Raw genomic sequence first — 20,992 nt, forward strand, 5'->3', positions numbered from 1 at the left:
TGACATCAGCCTGGATTGGGAATTGACTGGAAGGTTTTGGTGTTGGACTGTGGCTGCATTTCAGCGTCTCGTTCCAGAGGCATGCATGAGCAATACTTCCCTTTGGGCTTTGGCCATTAATTTGTGGAATAGAGCAAGCACTAGAGAGGGGAATCAGAGGCTGCCTTGGACTGCCTGACGTCCTGTTGAGCTGAGAAGCAGTGGGAGGCCCTTTCCTTCCTAACGAAGGCCTCATCCTCTTGCATAAATGTTCCCAGCATCTGTCTACATGTTAGGGACAGTCCCACTTTAACCCACACTTGAAGTTCATAGTCACCTCTGGGCGGGTATCTGCATTCTGCTTATTCCAGGTGTTTTCCAGGCCACTTCCCTGATTATGTAACTTTGATCAAATCCAGATGTTGCAGAATGTTTGATAGAAGAGGTCAAATGGCATTTGAGAAGAAAAGCATTTCTGTATTCATGACTTTGGTTTAATTTCCTGTGTGGGCCTGTTCTGCCAAAGTTGTATGCTCACAGCCTCAAGGTTGAGACACTAGAGGGAAACGCACAAGTACCTTTTCAGGACCGCTTGAGATTCCCCCCTTCCCCAGCGTACTTTTTCCATGTTAAATTAACAATTATATAAGTATTAGTTGGCTTCTATTCATGATAATTTTTTCTACTTTTGTAATTCTTTGTTTTGTTTTGTTGTTTTTTTTGAGATGGGATTTCAGTGTATCACCCAGGCTGGTCTCGAACTCTTGGCCTCAAGTAGTCCTCCCCCCTCAGCCTCCGGAGTAGCTGGGACTACAGGCGTGAGCCACCAAGCTCGGCTACTATAGTTGTTTTCCGATAATAAAAACAATCTACGTTCATTGTGAGAAATATGCAGTAATATGTAAAAGTATAAAGGAAATGCTTATAGTCCCACCACCCTGAGTTTACTACTGTTCATATTTTGAGAAGTTCCTTCTGTCTTTTTTTAATTTTTACAAAATTGAGATCACGGTGTGTATACGGGATTGTAATATAAACATTTAATATAGTATTATAAGTATATTCCCATTAAGTATTTTTTCCAAAAACATTTTGAGTGACTTTTTGAATATATTCTGTTCTGTAGATGGAGCATAAACTCACTTACCTTGTACTGATAGATATTTTGTACTTTTCTTTTCTGTACTGTTATTTAAAATCAGTGTATACAAATCATTGTGTGGATCTCTTAGGATAAATTCTTAGAGGTAAATCAAAGATTATAAAATCCTTTAAAGGCTCTTGGTACACATTCCAGTTGCCCTTCTAAAATGTTACGGCAATTTTTGTATCTACTACGAACATGGTATGAGAGTGCCCATTTCATTGAAGTCTTACCCACACTGGCTGTCCGTGTCAGTAAAATAAAATAAAATGTATCTGAGAATTTGACCAAGAATTTGCGTTCTTTTTTTTTTTTTTTTGAGACAGGATCTTGCTCTGTCACTCAGGCTAGAGTGCAGTGGCATTATCATAGCTTACTATAGCTTCAAATTCCTGGGCTCAAGCAGTCTTTCTGCCCCAGCCTCCTGAGCAGCTGGGACTACAGGCAGGCACCACCACACTTGGCTACTTTTTAAAAAATGTTTTTTGTAAAGACAGAGTCTTGCTATGTTTCCCAGTCTGGGCTCAAGTGATCTTCCTACCTCTGCCTCCCAAAGTGCTAGGATTATAGGTGTAAGCCACTGTGCCCGGCCATTGCATTTCTTTAATTATTAAAAAGGGTTCACACATTTTCCATGTTTAATGGTAATTTTAATTTTCTGTGAATTGCTTATTCATGGTTTTTATCAATTTTTTCCATAGCAGAGGGATTTATCTTTTTCTTGCTGATACATAAAAATCCTTTTATGTTAAGAATCCTTTACCTGACATCCTTTACCTTTATATTATTTACTTAATATAATGGCAATAGAAGCACTTGACAATAGAAGCTCTTGACTGGCTTCCACTTAACTGCCTTGCTAAACTGCCCAGCATGGTCCACTTCCTTATAAAACATGCCTCCCTAGTCCCCATGGCACACAGAATAGGGCAGCCACCCCACCTCTGTCTGCTGCCACTCCCTGCTCCTGTCAGCCAAGAGCCAGCTGTGTTTGTTTCCAGGCCTGTTTATTTCAGATATATCTGTTGTTGTAATTACTTGGTTAACGTGAAGCCAATGAAATACAAGTGTGAAAAGAGAATTGTTTCTATGAAAATTAAGATGAATGCTTTAGAAAGACTCAGTAGAGGAAGGCAACTTTTAAAAATTGCCATAGAATTAGGTGTAAGGCCAACTGTAAATGCTCAGAGTGGACTGTAGAAATCTAGAAAGATTCTGCAGTGGGAATGCTTAGTGAATGGCTCTAAGTCCTCTCTCCACCTGCAGGAAATGGAAGGGAGACGTGAGGTGATGCATTATGGGTAGGACTTTCAGAAGACAACGTCACGCTCGTATACTCAGCACTGTAAAGGACAGTCCTTGGCCCTAGCAAACCAACATGCACTAGGTGGGAGTGGGGAATCACATATTTTAATAAAAAACAATTCCGTGCTTTAACCAGCTTTTTTGGGTTAGCTGATCAATCTCTGGCACTAGGTGTACTTTTAGAGCCAGGGTAAATAAATAGAGAACAGGGGACCCTAACACATTACCGAGTTTCTTTCACATTCTAGGAGATGGCAGTGTTATAAGACCCTCTTCTTTGAGATTATCTTTGCCCTCACAGTTCATAAAATGAAATTACCAAGTGTTTGTAATAACATCATTTGGGATGTACTCCTTTAGGAAAACAATTCCTGAAGGTTTACTTTAGTTAGTGGTACAAAAGCTAGAATTGGCAGACTTTTATTATTTATGTTCTGTTGGTTTATTCCAAAGAGATCTTTTAGAGAATGTCCATTTCTGAAAATTCTCTAGTTATATTTCTGGAAGTTTAGCCTTGTCCCTGAGGTGCCTTAGGTGTCTCCAGTGTTTTAAGTAGATTTAGGGGGTTCAGGTTGAATTCTGTGACATGTACATATTGTGTAGTGGTAGAGTGTGGGCTTTGGGTGTACCCATCACCCCGGTAGTGTACATTGTACCCCATAGGTAATTTTTCATCCCTCCCCCCTCCCAGGCTCCCCCTGGTGAGCCTCCAATGTCCATCACACCTGTCTGTGTGCCCTTGTGTAGCCATAGTTTAGCTCCCACTTGTGAGAACATGTGGCATTTATTTTTATGTTCCTGAATTACTTCACTTAGAACAGTGGTCCCCAACCTTTTTGGCACCAGGGACTGTTTTCATGGAATGCAACTTTTCCATGGACTGGGGCGGGGGGTTGGTTTTGGGATGATTCAAGTATATTACATTTATTGTGTACCTTATTTCTATTATCATTATATATTGTAATATATAATGAAATAATAATTATACAACTCACCATAGGTTGGGGACCCCTGACTTAGGATAATGGCCTCCGGTTTCATCCAAGTTGCTGCAAAGGACATTATTTCATTCTTATCACTGAATGTGCTCCATGGTATATATGCATATACATCACATTTTCTTAATCCACTTATCAATTCATGGGCCCTTAGGTTGATTCCATATCTTTGCAGTTGTGAATTATTCTGCAATAAACATACAAGTGCATGCAGTGGGGATTTTTTGAAGTAAATGCAGAATCAGGCTCATCACTGAGAGGGATATGATTGTCCAGGAAAAGACATTTGAGGATCCTCTAAATCCGTAGAGGGGGAAAACTAAAACACACTATTTTGTTACCATTTGTGTTTTGGCTCAAGCCTTGGTAGATCCTATTATTATTTTCAAACTAGAATTCCATCCCCTTTTTTTCCCTTAAGTTTGATTTCTTATTGTAGTTCCATAAATGAGTATTTCAGATTTCACTCCATAGTGTTCCTCAACTGTAGGATCTACTTGAGTGGATTTGCTGGTTTGGAAGAAACCTTCTGTGTACTGTCATTATCATAATAAAGAAATTCTAGAGTTTGAGCACAGTTCAAGAAAAAGAGAAAGAAATGAAGAAACTTCAGGAAAAAATAATAAACTATTTGGCCCTGTAGTGAACAATATTCACAGATCTAATATAAGAGCTGTTGATTGGTTTCCAACTTTGAGTCTCTTATAGACAAAACATGGAAGACTTTATTATTAGAGTAGAAACTGTTAGTAATTTTCACAAGGTGATTTAAAAACTGTCACGAACAGCCAAGCACCTGTAATCCTAGCACTCTGGGAGGCTGAGGCAGGAGGATCGCTTGAGCCCAGAAGTTTGAGGTTGCTATGAGCTAGGCTGACGCCAAGCGTCTCTAGCCTGGGCGACAGAGGAAGACTCTGTCTCAAAAAAAAAATAAATAAATAATCCTCCTGCCTAAGCCTCCTGAATAGCTGTAACTACAGGCACGCGTCACCATGCCTGGGTAATTTTTTCTATTTTTAGAAGAGACGGGGTCTCACTGTTGCTCAGGCTGGTCTCGAATTCCTGAACTCAAGTGATCCTCTTGCCCTGGCCTCTCAGAGTGCTAGGATTTATGGGTATGAGCCTCTGTGCCCTGCCGAGCCCAGGAGTTTGAGGTTGAGGTGAGCTATGATCACGCCACTGTACTCTAGCCGGGAGTGACAGAGAAAGACTGTTTAAAAACAAAAAACTGAAGAAGACCACATTTGAGAGTGGGCATGGCGGGGCAAGCTGGAAGGAAGAGTGAGACGTTAGTATCCTTATCTTGTGCAGTAAGTCCTTGAGAGCTGCTGTCTCTGGCTGGGAGAACAGACAGTAAAAGTGTAAGTCTGTCACTGAGAATAGGGAGGTACCAGTAGGGGATGGCACCTAGGAGAGATGGGGTCGGGGGCTGTGGTGATGGAACTGATATTTTAGAGAGGTGGAGGTGATCACCATAAAAACAGCTGTTGCCTCTGGGGCTACAAAAGACTAGTATAGCAAATGTTTGCCTTTCATTTTAAGCCCCTCTGTACTATTTGTGATATTAAGTTATGTGCATATATGAACTTTGAAAAATAAAAACGTTTTAAAGCAAGAAACTTTTGCTCTATATCTTAAAGACAAAGACATAGGAGGATGGATTGTTTCTCTTTCTGACTAAATTCATGTTAAATTAATGAATTTTAAAAGCTTAAACTATTTGGTAACAGTAATTACCTCCTTGGAATGAAAATACTTGATGTCACAAGATTTGATTAAGGAAGAGTTTTTTTTTTTATTTTTTTAAACCATCTTTCTTATTAGTATTTACAGATATTAAGAAATGAAATAAATTAGGAGCATAAAATGTTAGAAACATAGACTTTTTTGCTCCAGAAAGTAAAACTAAGTTTTTCTTCTAATTCTTCTTCTTCCTTTTTTTTCCTGTTCCCCTCTTTCTCTTCCAGAAGCCCTTCAGAGGCCAGTAGCATCTGACTTCGAGCCCCAAGGTCTGAGTGAAGCTGCTCGTTGGAACTCCAAGGAAAACCTTCTTGCTGGGCCCAGTGAAAATGACCCCAACCTTTTTGTTGCACTGTATGACTTTGTGGCCAGTGGGGACAACACCCTAAGCATAACTAAAGGTAAAAGGACTGCGGGCAGAAAGTGGTGATTTCAGGAGATAGAAATCGGAGAATTGTGGCTTGACTTGCTACCCCCTCTGCTTGTGAAAGAGCAGCTTTAAGGATTGAAATGCAGACATCCAAAACAATGACAGCATCTTTCTAAGGCAGTCACCTCTCCTTAAAGAGAATTGTTGCACAGTAGTCTTTAGCAAAAACAGAACATGCTCTATTTTTTTATTCTGAAAAGGATAGCTGGTCTAAATACTGAAAACACATTTTCCCCCTAAATAAAGCATTATTCTCCCCAAAGTTTCCTTATATTAGGAACAGAGCACTTGAGCAAACATAATAGATTTATGCAAACTGGGGCTATATAACTTACCTGTTTATTAAGTACAAACAGGAAGCTTCATATATATAAACGTGTTCTTATACTCTTATAAATGCATGTGTTTATGTGGACTTTTTAAAATGAAATCAGTATTTAGGAATTTGCAGATTTTTAGTAATCATACAAGAATGAATGAAAAAGAACAAAGCTGGTTTTTAAAGCTAATTTGTCGGATTTGGTTCTTTCCTAAGGTGAAAAGCTCCGTGTTTTAGGCTACAATCACAATGGGGAATGGTGCGAAGCCCAAACCAAAAATGGCCAGGGCTGGGTCCCAAGCAACTACATCACGCCAGTTAACAGTCTGGAGAAGCACTCCTGGTACCACGGGCCTGTGTCCCGCAATGCCGCTGAGTATCTGCTGAGCAGTGGGATCAATGGCAGCTTCTTGGTGCGGGAGAGCGAGAGCAGTCCTGGCCAGAGGTCCATCTCGCTGAGATATGAAGGGAGGGTGTATCACTACCGGATCAACACTGCTTCTGATGGCAAGGTAGGGGAACCTGGGCAAGGGTTCTTTGTCAGGGGAGCTGATGGGCCGAGACATGGTGGTGGTAGTTAGTTCTGCACAGAGGTTCTACCGTTGGGATGACAAGTTATTATTGAAACAAGCGCAACCAAGATGTTTAAGGGGTCTTTCAAGTAAATGGCGAGAATCATTCCATTAGCCTTATGAAGACCCTTTATTGAGGATCAGTCACTTAACGTTACAAGTCCCTGGGCCTGGTATGATTCTTTCATTGTCCTGCTGGTATTTTGTTGTTAGCAGTTTCTTTCTTTCTGGGTTTGTTGTTTTTTTTTAGACAGAGTCTCGCTCTGTTGTCCCGGCTAGAGTGCTGTGGCGTCAGCCTAGCTCACAGCAACCTCAAACTGGGCTCAAACAATCCTCCTGCCTCAGCCTCCCAAGTAGCTGGGACTACAGGCATGTGCCACCACGCCCAGCTAATTTTTTTTTTTTTTAATATTTTTAGTTGCCTGGCTAATTTCTTTCTGTTTTTAGTAGAGACAGAGTCTCTCTCTTGCTGAGACTGGTCTTGAACTCCTGACCTCAAGCAATCCTCCCGCCTCGGCCTCCCAGGGTGCTGGGATTATAGGCATGAGATACCATGCCTGGCCAGCAGTTTCTTAAAATAGGGAAAAATATCTGTTGGGTTTTAGACATACTTCTTACAATAAGACTTTTTCTTTTAAAAAAATCTCTTGTAATGATAGTAATTCATCCTCAGTGAGAAAAATTCAAACAATGGATAAGTATTTTAAAAGACCACTTTAATAGCACCTTCACCAAGTAAGTCTGGCAATATGGCCTTCTTCCTATAGATAAAATCACATTTATGGATATGTGTGTGTACATACATAATACTATATATTAATATATAAAATACATATTGTAAATATATGCATAGTTTTTAAAAACAAGTGGGATCACTTATACCTACAGATTTCTAAGCCCAAATTACAGTGTTATTGTAAAGGAGTTGGCATATATAGTTTTGTGGTCTTGGTATAAATTGTCCTTAAGACTCCATGAAGGGAAGGGAGGAATTAACGTTTACTGAGTTCCTACTGTATGCTGGGGCATCTTGCCATCATATCTCATGTAACCTCACCTAAGCCCTCTGGGCAGGTCTTGCTATAATCTGCATTTTTGCATTAAAGAAAGGGAAGCTGAGAGGGATGAAGTTTCTTGCCCAGGATCGCAGAGTGAGTCACTCATGGGAACTAGGCTAGGTTCCCACTGTCCTCCACTCTGCCACACCAGACTGTGGTGGAGGGAGAGAGGAGATAGGTGGATTGTTGGGGTGGTCCAGATGGTGTGTGTATTTTTTGTAATATGTACTGCATGTACAGGGTTAAAAAAATCAATAGACCAAAATGAATTAACAGTGAAAGATAATGTCTCCTAATTCAGTTCTCTTGCCCAGAGGCAACCACTCTTACCAGTTTCTTGCAGTTACCTGGTGTGTATGGGTTTATGTTTAAAAAGACACAAATAATGCATACTCCACACTGTTTTGCATCTTGCTTTTCTCATTTAATATAATATATTTTCAAGATTGTTTTATGGCAACATTTGGAGCTGCCACATTCTTACCAGTGACTGTGTAGCACAGGGGGACCATTATTTATGTAAACAGTCCCCTGCTGGTCAGCTTTTAGGTTTCCAGTCTTTTGTTATAAATAATGGTGATAGGAGATGGCTTTCAAATGCCTTTCTTTTTTTTTTTCCCCAGACAGGGTCTCACTCTGTTGCCCAGGCTGGAGTGCAGTGGCATCATCATAGCTCACTGCAGCCTCAAATTCCTGAGCTCAAGCAATCCTCCTGCCTCAGCCTCCCGAGTAGCTCAGACTATAGGCGTGTATTACCATGCCTGGCTAATTTTTTTATTTTCTGTAGAGATAGGGTCTCACTATTGCCCAGGCTGGTGTTGAACTCCTGACCTCAAACGATCTTCCTGCCTCAGCCTCGCAGAGTGCTGGAATTACAGGTGTGAGTGCCCTGCCTCAAACCTCTTTTTAAATCCGGGCCCATTGTAAGAAAAACACATTTATATCCAGTCCCAGTACTCAGACTAGTAACAGAAGTTTCCTGAAACCTTGTTTACCATTACTGCATGTAAGGCACTCTGATATTTTATGAATTTTGGTTGTAATTTACTAAATTTATCTCATAGACCCACTAGTGGATCGTGACCAGCAGTTTGAAAATACACTGCACAGTATCTGTGTGCAGTGTAAGTATATGCAGATAAGTTGCTAGAACCCACTGAAGGTTATATGCTTCGAAAATTTGTGTAGATATTGCCAAATCACCCCATAGAGAAATTATACAGATTTATTCTGCCTGTTTCCCCTCACCCCCATCAACAGCTTTTTATTAGACTTGTAAAAACGTCTTTGTCATGCTAATTGGTAAAGAATGACATCTCACGTCTAATATGCATGTATCATATTTTGAGTCATCCTTATGCCATTTATTAAATTCATCTTTTTCCTACATATTAGAAATATATCAAGTTTACATAATGTATTTAGGCCTATAGGTCTCTGTTCTCTTCCTTGGTCTAGCCACATGCCAACACCAAACTTTTGATTGCTGTAGCTTTATACTATGTTTTAATATCTGGTAGGCCTAGTCCCCTCTTTACCTTTTGTTTCCTTTCTTTTTAGAGACAGAGTCACACTATGTTGCCCAGGCTGGACTCAAACCCCTGGGCTCAAGGGATCCTCATGTCTCAGCCTCCTGAGTAGCTGGGACTACGGGCCCGCACCACCGTGCCTATTGCCCATCTTATCTTTTCACCATTTTCCTGGCTATCCTCACACATTCATTTGTACCATATGAACATTCATATACTTCCTTTTCTTTTTTTTTTTTTCTTTTTTTTTGAGACAGAGTGTCGCTTTGTCGCCCTAGCTAGAGTGAGTGCCGTGGCGTCAGCCTAGCTCACAGCAACCTCAAACTCCTGGGCTTAAGTGATCCTACTGCCTCAGCCTCCCGAGTAGCTGGGACTACAGGCATGCGCCACCATGCCCGGCTAATTTTTTCTATATATATTTTAGTTGGCCAGATAATTTCTTTCTATTTTTTTAGTAGAGACGAGGTCTTGCTCTTGTTCAGGCTGGTCTCGAACTCCCGACCTCGAGCAATCCACCCGCCTCGGCCTCCCAGAGTGCTAGGATTACAGGCGTGAGCCACCGCGCCTGGCCCATATACTTCCTTTTCAAATGTTTTTTTCTTTACATGTCTCAAAGTCTTCTGGCTAAAGTTCTTCTGCCAATATCTGATGCTTTCTATCATTGCATATGTCTTTAGTAGAACCTCTTGTCTATGTGTGGCTAGAGATGGGCCTTATCAGCTTGCTTTTGGGGTCTTTGTTCTTATCCCAGATGTGGAGTTAGGCCTTTCCATTCTGTGGGCTGTCCTCCAGGGAGGTGGGCCCTTTGAAAGAGCCTTCAGACCACCAGAGTACCCTTCTAGTGAATCAGAACACCACTGTGCACTGCCCATGGGAGCTGATTTTCTGGAGTGGACAGCTTGCTTCCCATCTGTGCTGTTTATCCAAGGCAAGTCATGCTGTACCAAGATAATCACTTGAGATTTCTACTGAACAGGATAATGGTTTCTTTTCCCTAGAGTTGTTTAATCAGCAGCCTTGGAACAGATGCAGGCAGGCGTGATCTAGTTTGACAACTCATTAGCTAGGGGTTGGTCTAAAATACTGTTCAAAAGGGAAAGAAAGGCCTGTATATGGGATACATGATTTGCAGAATTTTAGATTTATCTGAAGAGGAAACTGACCCCTCTGTCTAAAAACTGGTATGTGCCAGGTGGGTTCCTTTCATTCCAGGCGGAGCATAGGGAATTGATTTGATCAGTCAGTATCCACCACTGGGCAACTCTTAAGACTTTCCTAGGCCTCCTCCCTCCCTCCCTGGCAAAGACTCTTCCATCAACTGTCTGAGCACCTGGAGACTTGGCAGCCCACAGAGTTCTGCAGAGGTTCCTTTCCGTGAGGGCCATGCTGGAGGGGGATGTGTCTGGGATGAGTGAGTAGTGTTAGAGTGGGGAGATACTACAGCTGTGTGAGACAGTACGGCTCGGCGTTGAAACTGCTTCTCACATAGCAGAACTTTGATGCAATCCTTTTCGGGTTTCGAAGGGGAAAATTTAAGATTAGTAGGAGGGACAGGCTGAAGTTGAATAAATATAATTCTTATTTTTAAATTAATCTTCAGAAAACAACTGAATTTAGAAGATTCTTCCATAAGGCCCCAGGATCTCTCTGTGCCTCCACCCCGTTGGCTCCTACTTGCCCCTCCCCGTGTTCTGCACTTTTCAGCCGCAGGTGTGGCCAGTCAGGCCAACCCGGGCCTGGCGACTCCGGGAGTTTTGAGTTGGACTCTCGAAAGACTGAGCCATGGCTGTTTCCTAGGATGTCGACAGTCGTAAAAATCTTCAGATACTCAGGGGTTTGCTTGTCATTTTTCTGATACTTTGCCAAAGTTTGTAATCCTGTCGACATAGCAGAATTAAAGAGTGATTTTTCTTCACCACCCTCTGCCTAAGTCATTGTTAGTTCTGAATATTTGTATCTACACACCTCATTTACTTCTTGGGATGCCACTGTCATGTTCTTCAGTTCCTTATAGCCCTTGATAGAGTCTTCCTTTTCTTGAAAGATATGCCCAGTTGACATTTATTTTCATGGGCTGCTGAAGTGACAGTTGCAGGGTGACAAGAGTGGAATTTGGGCTTAAGGTTTAGCAGAGTGGCAGGAAGGGACCACTTGGAGCCTCTTAGATTTTTAAGGTTTACCCACCCTGACAGTGGCTCAGCAGGTGCAGGCCTCCTGGTTAAAAGATTGCTACACACAGCTCACCTGCCCTTGGGGAGGAGTCATGGAACGTGCCTGTGTACCGCGGGGCTTCTGCCTTCCTGCTGGTATGTGAGCAGCTCTCGGGGAGCAGCCTGTAAACAGTGTCCAAAGTGGGTCACCAGGGTCTGAGGCAGCCAAAGGTTGCACAAGTTTAAGATCTGTTAAGCCTGTGAGTATGGCTGTCAGGAGGAAAGCTATTTCTGGGAGTTTCTTTGACAAGTCCTATCTTTCAGGATCAGGGATAATTAGAAGAGGCAACAGTCCTGGCTGAGCACCCTGAATGTTTATGGAACCAGGCACATAGCTTAATGACATGCCAGTCACGAAGCTAACTTTACTTTCTTCCCTCGGCATGCCACGAATTCCTGATGATTACCCAGTTCACCAGCAAAATGTTGCTCAAAAACTAGAGCTAATCAGAAGGAAGCCACCAGACCTGACTGTTAGGGAGACATGGGGAAGATGGCTGTGAATCCAACACGCAGTGCATTTGAGAGAGGTGGTTTAATGTTTCGTCAGTGTTGGTATGTAAGTTTTATGTTGAAGATGAACTGAGTCACAGGGTCTGTAAATTTAATTACTGAAGAGGATGAAGTTTGCCCATTCAGTGAAACCTCCTGTAACTCTGAAATCTCTAATGGAGTAGCCTGTGGGGGAATCACATGAGGCCAAGAACAAATTCTGCATAAACCAGGGCTTAGGGGAGCCATTAGCATTCTGTGCGGGATTGAAGGAACTTGGCCTCTGGTTGGGGAGTGCTCTTCCAGGCTGACTCTGACGGGAGAAATGGCCAAGGAGCCTTGCTCCCAGGTCCCCTGCCCCAGAGCCCAGCAAGCCACACAGGCTCTTTTGCCCCACACTATGCCAGTGATTTCCAAGGTGGGAGGGTGCTCTGGTTCCAGGAATGTCTTCTTGGAATGGCCTTTCTTGATGCTCTACACTCCTTGGTAGGGAAAACCCCATCAGCCGAGCTAACCTGAGGGGAGAGGGGTTGGAGCCCTTGCAGCCTGCATGCAGTGAGGAGACTGGGCAAGCTGACAGACTGTGCAGTGGGGGCAGGGATTAGGAGCCATCCCCTTGTCCTCCTCAGTTTTCTCTGAGTGGCACTTGTGTCTGTGACTAACCCGAGGAGAGTGCCGTGGACATGATTGTGTGGGTATTAAGCTATCAGCAGGCCTCAGCGGTGCCGACTGCTGTCCCCACTCCACATTCTTGTGTGCACGTTCACGGGTCTGAGCGTGACTCACAGCATGCCCCTAGAGCAGTTCACTCGAGGTTTTCTTGGGCACTCTGAACTATAAAAAGCGGGGACCTCCTCAGCCTGAAAAGTCTTGCAAATCAGAGGCACTGTCTTGCAGAGGGACAAGCCAGTGTCCCCGGGCCACAGTCGTCACGTGAGGAGCAAGTTCCCCAGAGCTGAGGTCTTGAGTTTCTTAGAATTTCATTTTAGTAAAATTATTACCAAAAGATTATAAACCCGAAGTTTGCCATTGGCTTGCCTGAGTCTTAGAAATTTACTTGTGCCATCTCCCCATGCAAAAAAACAAAGGAAAAAAAAGAGAAAAATTTCCTTGTTAATAAATCCTGTTTACCCTCTTGAAGGTAATAGATGAGATCAACTTTGTATTTTGTTTTTTCCTTCTTTTCAAAATATTTTCTTAAAGTAATGGTACCTGACATAACCAACAGCCAGGGACCTTGGCCCCGCCATGTGTATTTCAGGCTTTTTCTTCCCTTTTCTTTTTTTAAGTAATAAGGTCTTAAAGCTATAGCTGAAGCTCAGGCCTGTTCCGTTTTTCCCTCTCACCCCAGGCATCACCACTGTCCCAAATCTGTGTTCCTCTTTCCCACGTCTTTGCAGTTTGGGCAAGTCTGCTGAATGGTTGTGATTTTAAATATTCTTTCCACAGCAAGCCAGTAGATTCAGTTATGTGCCTGGAGCCCAGATGTTCTGTGTGGATTTTAATGTAGAATTGTTTTTGGTAAGGAAGCATTCCCCCTCCACACCAGTGAAACAAACACAAAGACAAACGGTGGCCGCCGCCCCCCACATTGTTGCTTTGTGCCACCCTGCTCCTTCCCTTCCTCTCCGTCCTAGTTGTCCAGACGAGACCTCTGCATGGACGTGTTTGCTGCACAGGTCCTCGCCCGCTGCAGATTTCAAACAGGGACTCAAATGCTCTTGTGCCTTAAATTCCTTGTATTTACTTCCCCATGTTGGAAACGGCTGTGCGATCTCCTTGGGGGGCCCTCGGAGCCCCTGCTCTGTTCCTGGAGAGTGTTGAGAGGGGCATCCCACCTGGGCAGAACACTGGGATTTGCAAGTCATGGCCAGTGATGCTTCCTACTCAGGCCAAAGTGAGGGGTAGGAATGCAAAGGAGATTTACACTGTGTGTAGTGATGTTCGTCTTCTGATCACTTTTCATTCTACGCTTATCCATTTTTAGTGATAAATTATATAAATTATTTTCTTTTCCAATCAACAACTATTTATTGAGTATCCATTCTGTGCTCATTTCCTCTTCTCAACATTGAGGGTACAGGATAACAAAAGACAGCTTAGGGCTCTGCGCTCATGAAGCTTACATGCTATTAAGTAGGGACAGACAGTAATGAAGCAAATAAACAAGAAATGGTCAGCTGATGGTCAAGTCCAGTGCTCAGAAGACAGGTGATATGACTTGCGATGGGTGGCGAGTTTAGATTGTGTAGTTAGGGACAACTCCACAGACATTTAAACTGGCCTGGGAATGGTGAGAGAGAACTGGGCATGTGAAGATTAGGGACTGGAGGATTTCAGGCAGCGGGAGCGGTGGCAGGTGCAAAGGCCCTGAGGCCTTTTACTGTGTTTTTGCTTTGGCAAGTAAACTGTAGCATGTGTAGCGAAAGACAATATAAGTGATTTTCTAAACAGTCCTGTGTGGACAGCTGTTTATCTGGTTTTCTTATGCACAAAATTGAGGCTCAAACTGGTTTATTTGAGTTGTTTGAAACTGTGTCTGCTCTGTAGCCTGATCACTGTTCCCTGTTTTCCTCAGCTCTACGTCTCCTCAGAGAGCCGCTTCAACACTCTGGCCGAGTTGGTTCATCATCATTCTACTGTGGCCGACGGGCTCATCACCACTCTCCACTATCCAGCCCCCAAGCGCAACAAGCCCACTGTCTATGGCGTGTCCCCCAACTACGACAAATGGGAGATGGAGCGCACAGACATCACCATGAAGCACAAGCTGGGCGGGGGCCAGTACGGGGAGGTGTACGAGGGCGTGTGGAAGAAGTACAGCCTGACGGTGGCCGTGAAGACCTTGAAGGTAGGCCCGGTTAGAACCTCGGTTAAACGTGGTGCGCAGTGTCTGCGGCGTGCAGGGATGTTCCTTCCACGAGGCCTGCCCCCCACACGTGGTCCGAGGGCTTCGTTGGTGCTGGTGATTGACTCTTCAGTTTTATGTTGTCTATGTTTCTTTGAATCATTCTCATAACCCCAGCGTGTTTCCACATATGGTGAGAGCTGACAAGTGCTGAGGGTTTGGGGTTTAAAAAGATGAGTCGTTTGGAGAAGTCTCATTCTATGGCAAGATTCTTTTAAAGCTGTGGGTTTCTGTTCTGTTTGTGTGTCGTGGAGATCACTTCCTACTGAGAGTTAAGAGGAGGAAGAAAAAAAACCTCTGGGTTTTGAAAGAAGGAGATTTAACCAAGATGCGTTTGACTCTTCTGTTGATTTTTGTTGGCAGATTTGAAAGGCAAGTGCACTGGGTGTTCCCAGCAGGTTCTAATTCTGTGTTGTGTGCCCAGACTTCTGCAGAAAGGCGTCAGGAAACTCACTTTTGACCAGCTCAGATGCAGCCCAGTCTTTCTTGTTAACTGGGACTTTCACCCTCTTGACTAATGAATAGTGTTTGTAGTTTCCAGGCAGGTTTGCCCCCCGCCCCACCCCGCCCCGCCCCCCTCTTTTGAAGTTTTTCGAAATCCTTAGGATGACAAGGGAAGGAGGTTTTCATTTTCAACCCTTTGCCTTCTGAGCCTTCCCTGTGGTGAGGGTGCCCCCTACTGTTGACTTGCTTTATTTTCAGTTGTTTTAAATGAGCTTTGATTACATTGATCTGTGCACAGAACTGGAGAGAGGGAGCCCCTTTTTGTAGCTATGAGAAAAGAAAAAGAACAGAAAAATCCACTGCTGGGAAAAAAAAGACTCAAGTTTGTGTGTGTGTCTCAAAAGTCAGGTGCAAATGTTCAGACTGGTGCAGCCAAATGCTTACCTCCTAGGGACTCTGTGACTTATCTGGTGCCTTCCCTCAAAGGCACGGTAAATTGGGAAATATGATTTCTGGCTGGTTTACAGTTTGAGCTGCTTTAGAGAAAAGATCATGTTCTTTGGTCCTAGAAACGAAAGGTGGCTTCCCAATACTCATATTCAACATGTGCCCCTGTCTCTGGGGCAGGGCTGGCACTTGGGGGTGGCCTTGAGGTTTGGGGTCACCTTGAGGACTCTTGGATATTTCCAGATGGAACTTTTTCTTAATTGAATAAATATTTATCAAATTCTTCACTTCTATTTGCTGGACCCTGGGCTAAACACTGGTATTAGAAAATGAATTGGGCAGAGTCCTTACCTTTGGGGAGGGGGTGGTCTGGGCAGTAGGAGAAACAGGCAGAGTAACAAGGGTTGCAGTGCAGCAGTGGAGGCCCACGCACAGAGCTGCGGCTCCACGCAGGGATGAGCAGAGGAGGGACAGGTGAGCTGTGTGTGGCCGGGAGGAAGCATTTAGGGAATTGCAAGCCAGGGCTGTGGTGAAGGAGTGGGGCTTGGTCAAGGGAGAAAGGCTGGGGTCAAGGAGGTGCACAGTAAGCCACAGAGGCCGGCAGTAGGGAGCCATTGAGGGGTTTGGTGCACAGGAATAACGGGACTCGATTTGAGTTCTCGAAGGTCTTCATGTTGGAGAGCGCCAGTACTCAGTGGCTGGTGTATCGTGGACATGGCCACCCTCACGGATGTCAATTGCCTGTGGTTTTGAGGTAACAGATTTCTATACCAGTAAGCCAAGTTTCGTAATCAATTCCTATCTTTTTAAACACGTGCAGTTTAGTTCACTATCCTTAAATAAAGAACAGAAAGAATAAAACAACCGTTGCCTCCCATTCTGCAGACCACATGGGTGCAGGGAGAGGGATGTGCAAGTGCTCGACTTGATGCAGGGTTGAAGACCAGGCCCAGAGAAACGGGGACTTGATCAGCTCGATAAACTGGGAAAGGCCCGGACATCATCCACACAATACCAGGATTTGCAAAAATGAAACAAGGAAGTCTGAAAGCACAAAATACACTGGATTTCAACCCATAACAGCTTATCTGAAAACTTTAAAAAAAGATAAGAGCTTGCATATTTGAAACATGGAGAAACCCACCTCAGTAGATGATACTGCGGCACTATTTTCTGAACGACTGGAGGAGAGGCTTCTGGAGGGGGCCCGGCTGGAGCTCAGTGTGGCTGCAGCTCTTACCCCAGTGAAGCAGAGTTGTCTGGAAGCAGGTGCCTTTCAGAATGTGCTTTACTAATAATGTATTACTAGAATTTTTATTATACTTTTAATGATTTTTCCCAAGAGACTGATTAACAGTAGGTAAAGAATTATAGGGTCTAGTTGCATGGATTCCTTTGAACAGTCACCCCAAGTGGTATCTAATTATGGGAAAGACAATATATCCCTTCCTAGTGGTATGTTAACTCAAAATATGGTACTAAGCAATTGCTAAATAAATTATCCCTCCCTCCGCCTGGCCCTGCACAAAAAACCGTCCCTACAGTGTGTTGCCTATTTGTCAAATAAGATTAGTATCGATATTGTGGGCATTTATTTCCACTATAGAAGTTGAGAACTTTGGGTTCTAAATTACAGTAATGGCTCATGTTCATCGAGCTCTTACTATGTGCCCGGCAGAGTTCTTGAATGCTTACTACATATTGCATCTCGTTTAATCCTCACAGCCTTAAGAGAAGGGTGCTAATATTACAGGTTGAGCAACCCAAATTTGAAAATCCAAAACCTGAAATGCTCCAGGATCTGAAGCTTTTTGAGCACTGACATGATGCTCAAAGAAATGCATGTTGGAACATTTCAGATTTCAGATTTTTAGATTTGGGATGCTTAATTGGTAAGTATAAGGCAAATATGAAAAGAATCCAAAAAAATTCAAATTCCAGAACACTTATGGTCCCAAGCATTTCACCTAAGGAACATTAACCCTGTATCAGTGTTTTAAGGATGAAGAAACTGAAGCAGACAGAGGTTATGTGACCGGCCTGGCCTCACACAGCTAGGAATGGCAGAGCCAGGACTAGAACCCAGGCAGCCAACTCTAAAGCCTAACTCTTTTTTTTTTTTTTTTTGAGACAGAGTCTTGCTCTGTTGTCTGGGCTAGAGTGAGTGCCGTGGTGTCAGCCTAGCTCACAGCAACCTCAAACTCCTGGGCTTAAGTGATCCTACTGCCTTAGCCTCCCGAGTAGCTGGGACTACAGGCATGCACCACCATGCCCGGCTAATTTTTTCTCTATATATTTTTAGTTGGCCAGATAATTTCTTTCTATTTTTAGTAGAGACGGGGTCTTGCTCTTGCCCAGGCTGGTCTCGAACTCCTAAGCTCAAACGATCCACCTGCCTCGGCCTCCCAGAGTGCTGGGATTACAGGCGTGAGCCACCTTGCCTGTCCTTTTTTTTTTTTTTTTTTTTTTAAATTGTAACTCTGGTTCTTATTCCTCAGACATCATGAAAAATAAACATAAACCACAGTTATACCTTTAAAAAAAAATCACCTTTTCCTTGTTTCTCACATTTACTTCTTTCGTGGGCTGTGGCTAAAATCTACCTTCTCTTCACAACACCTTGAAAGACACTTGCAACTCTAGCCGAAGCTCCCTTCCCTGCACACATCTCTGGGTCTCTTGGTTTCCTGTCGCTGGTCCCTCGGAGGGCAGAGCCAGAATCCTCCGTGACCAGCAGGGGGAGCAAGGCCCTGCCTCTAACAGCGGTCACCTCCCCAGCAGAGAGCACATGAAAAGAGGAGGGCACTGGGCTGGCCCCTGTGGATGGGAAACGGGGAACTGCTCCTTTGAATTTTGACGGTATTTGGCAGGACATAACGCTTTGCTGTACCATATGTTTGTGATCTGTGTTAAAGGCAGAATGTGCTTAAGAGAACTAACCATCAAGTACAAGAAGCCCTAATTTTTTTTTTTTGAGTCAGGATCTCACTGTGTTGCCCAGGCTGGGCTCATGTGATCCTCCCGCCTCAGCCTCCTAAGTAACTGGGACTGTAGGCATGTGCCACTGCTCCCAGCCAAGAATCTTAAAATGAGCTATATTCCAATCTTAAAATGAGCTATATTCCAAAAGTTTGTCTTTCTTTTCCCCTATGAAACAGTTCTCTAATAATTTGGAAAAGACTACTGTTGATCTAGCTGTGGCACTCAGATTGACTCATGAGCTAGATGACAGATTTACTATTAAAACAGTGGAAAATAACACAGCATGTATCTTTCAAATAGGTAATATGTGCACATAGTACACTCCCACCCTTGATTTTATGTCTTTCCTGAATCCACATGTGCGAATCTTTTTTTAACCATATGGCAGTATCCTGTAGACACTGCTCCGTACCTTCTGTTGTCCACGTGATGTATCTTGGCAGCTGTCCTTACCGGCACACGTAAAGCTGTCTTGTTTCTATATGGGTATATTTCAGTGTGTACCAGTTCTCAGTGGGCCTTGTTATTCCCAGTATTTTGCTATTGTAAGCAGTGCGAGGGGATTGTCCTCGTTTACGCATATGTGAAACTGTCCTGCTAGGTCAGTTCCTCAGAACCACTGGATCCAGGGCCACGTGCACGTATGATTGTGATTGTGCTGCCAAAGCACCTTCCGAGGAGCTCGGACCAGTTTGCACTCCATGGACGAGGCTGAGAAAGCACCGGTTTACTCCACCCAGCACAGTGTGTTTGGTTTTGTTCTTTTCTCCTAAGAAATTGGTTTTATTGGGGAGCTCCAGAAACAATCAGAGAAGGAAAAGCTGCACGACAGCTTTAGCGCCTGGCAGTTGCCCATGCAGTGGCTCTCCGCCTCTACGAGGAGGGCTACACGTCAGGAGGAGAGGCCGCGCAGCTCGGAGCCTGCTGTTGCCGTGTTGCACTTGCTCTTGCAAGATAATCGTTTCTCGCAGTCGGTTCTCCCCTGGCCATGGGGCTAGATGCAGTCACACTATCGGGGATGAGAGTTCCGGGGCTTCCTCTGGGCTTTCTTGTGGGCGTTTCACTTGAGCTTCGGGTCCCACATCTGATGTCCGATCTGCCTTCCTCAGTCTGGCGCCGAAGCTCTGCGTCATCTCTCCACTGTGCTTTTAATCGTGTTGCGCCTGGTCCATCTGACAGGTGAAGGACAGCACTTCACTGTACTTGTAGCCTTGCTCACCTAGCATTGGTTAAAAACCAGAAACAGATGTGGAAACTGATCTATCTGTAGATAAGAGCTGTATGCCTCCCTGCTGAGAGAGAGAGGCATAGGGAACCAAAAGGCTACGCAGAAACTTCCAGAAGGCCTGGCCATTTCTGAAACAGCACTCCTTTTCATGCTGTAGAATACCTACACTTGGGAGTTGGGAGTGAGCAAAAAGGAGGAAGCTGATTAGAAAATATCTGTGAGATGCCAAATCGAGGAGAATGTATCTGTGAGAAGACAAAAAAAAGTATTCCTTGCAGAACCAGTCTTTCCTGCACACAAGCAACATGTTTAGTCTGCGTCTCAGGAATAGAGAGCAACTGTCTTCATAGTAATGAAAGTGAGTACCACTGATCCAGCGCCGGCTGCGTCCCAGGCACCGCTCTTGGCACTCTGTGTGTGTGAGTAGATCCTGATATTCCTTCTGTTGTGCAGATGAGAAAACAGGTTCAGAGAGGGTATGTAACTTATCGTGGTCGCACAGCCGCAGAGCTGGGTTGGTATAACATCCCCTTGACCACTCCGCTGTACCATCTAAAATGTTCATTTGCAGCTGGGCCGGGCCAGGCCAGTCAGTCCTGCTGAAGAGAGGCCAGTTGACCCGTCTCTGTCCCTAATGGGCACAAAAGAGACAAGACTGGAAATTCATAGCTTTCATTCAAAGTGTTCCTTCACCCTAATTCTTCTGAGTTAGTATTATTTTACTATATAAATGAATTCTCTTCAAAAGAATGATAGGAAATTTTAAAGTAAAAGTAAAGGAATGTCATAGGATTTCATTGGGAATATTTCTAGTTTAACACAACTACAAATGTAGGTTGCTGTTAATATTAATAAATTATAAATTGAACTAGGTCTGATTCCAGCAGGGGGAGACAAATTCACACTGATTTTTCTGAAAGAAAAACAAGGAGCTATACTGTAAGAGAGAGAGAGAGGAAGGAAGGAGACAGCTGAGAAGAGGATGCCTCTGAAAGCCGCGCTATTCCTTTTGCATGTTCGTGCCTCTCAAGATCTATAACATGGGTCTTTTAGAAAAGGGTCAGTGGCTATAAAAGCAAATGATATTTCCGAAATGATTTCACTGTGCACGGTTTATTATGTGGTGCTTTAAAAAAGAAAAACTCCACTCGTCTAGAAAGCTTTATTTGAGAGCTACTTTTTGAACATATTGTTGGCCAAGCAAGAT

General features: G+C 43.8%; 1 protein-coding gene across 4 annotated transcripts in view; it reads left to right on the forward strand.

Annotated features, from left to right (window-relative positions):
• ABL1 (ABL proto-oncogene 1, non-receptor tyrosine kinase) overlaps positions 1-20,992 on the forward strand; it is a 124,193-nt gene that overhangs the window by 88,113 nt on the left and 15,088 nt on the right. For 2 of the 4 annotated variants that reach the window (XM_069476957.1, XM_069476959.1), the window contains exons 2-4: positions 5,394-5,567; positions 6,132-6,427; positions 14,355-14,627. In XM_069476957.1, coding sequence (XP_069333058.1) covers positions 5,394-5,567; positions 6,132-6,427; positions 14,355-14,627 — 743 coding nt within the window. The remainder of the gene's footprint in view (positions 1-5,393; positions 5,568-6,131; positions 6,428-14,354; positions 14,628-20,992) is intronic. The other 2 variants (XM_069476958.1, XM_069476960.1) reach the window with 1 other exon arrangement.

Source organism: Eulemur rufifrons, chromosome 7, assembly GCF_041146395.1.
Source record: "Eulemur rufifrons isolate Redbay chromosome 7, OSU_ERuf_1, whole genome shotgun sequence".
Taxonomy (NCBI): Eukaryota; Metazoa; Chordata; class Mammalia; order Primates; family Lemuridae; genus Eulemur; species Eulemur rufifrons.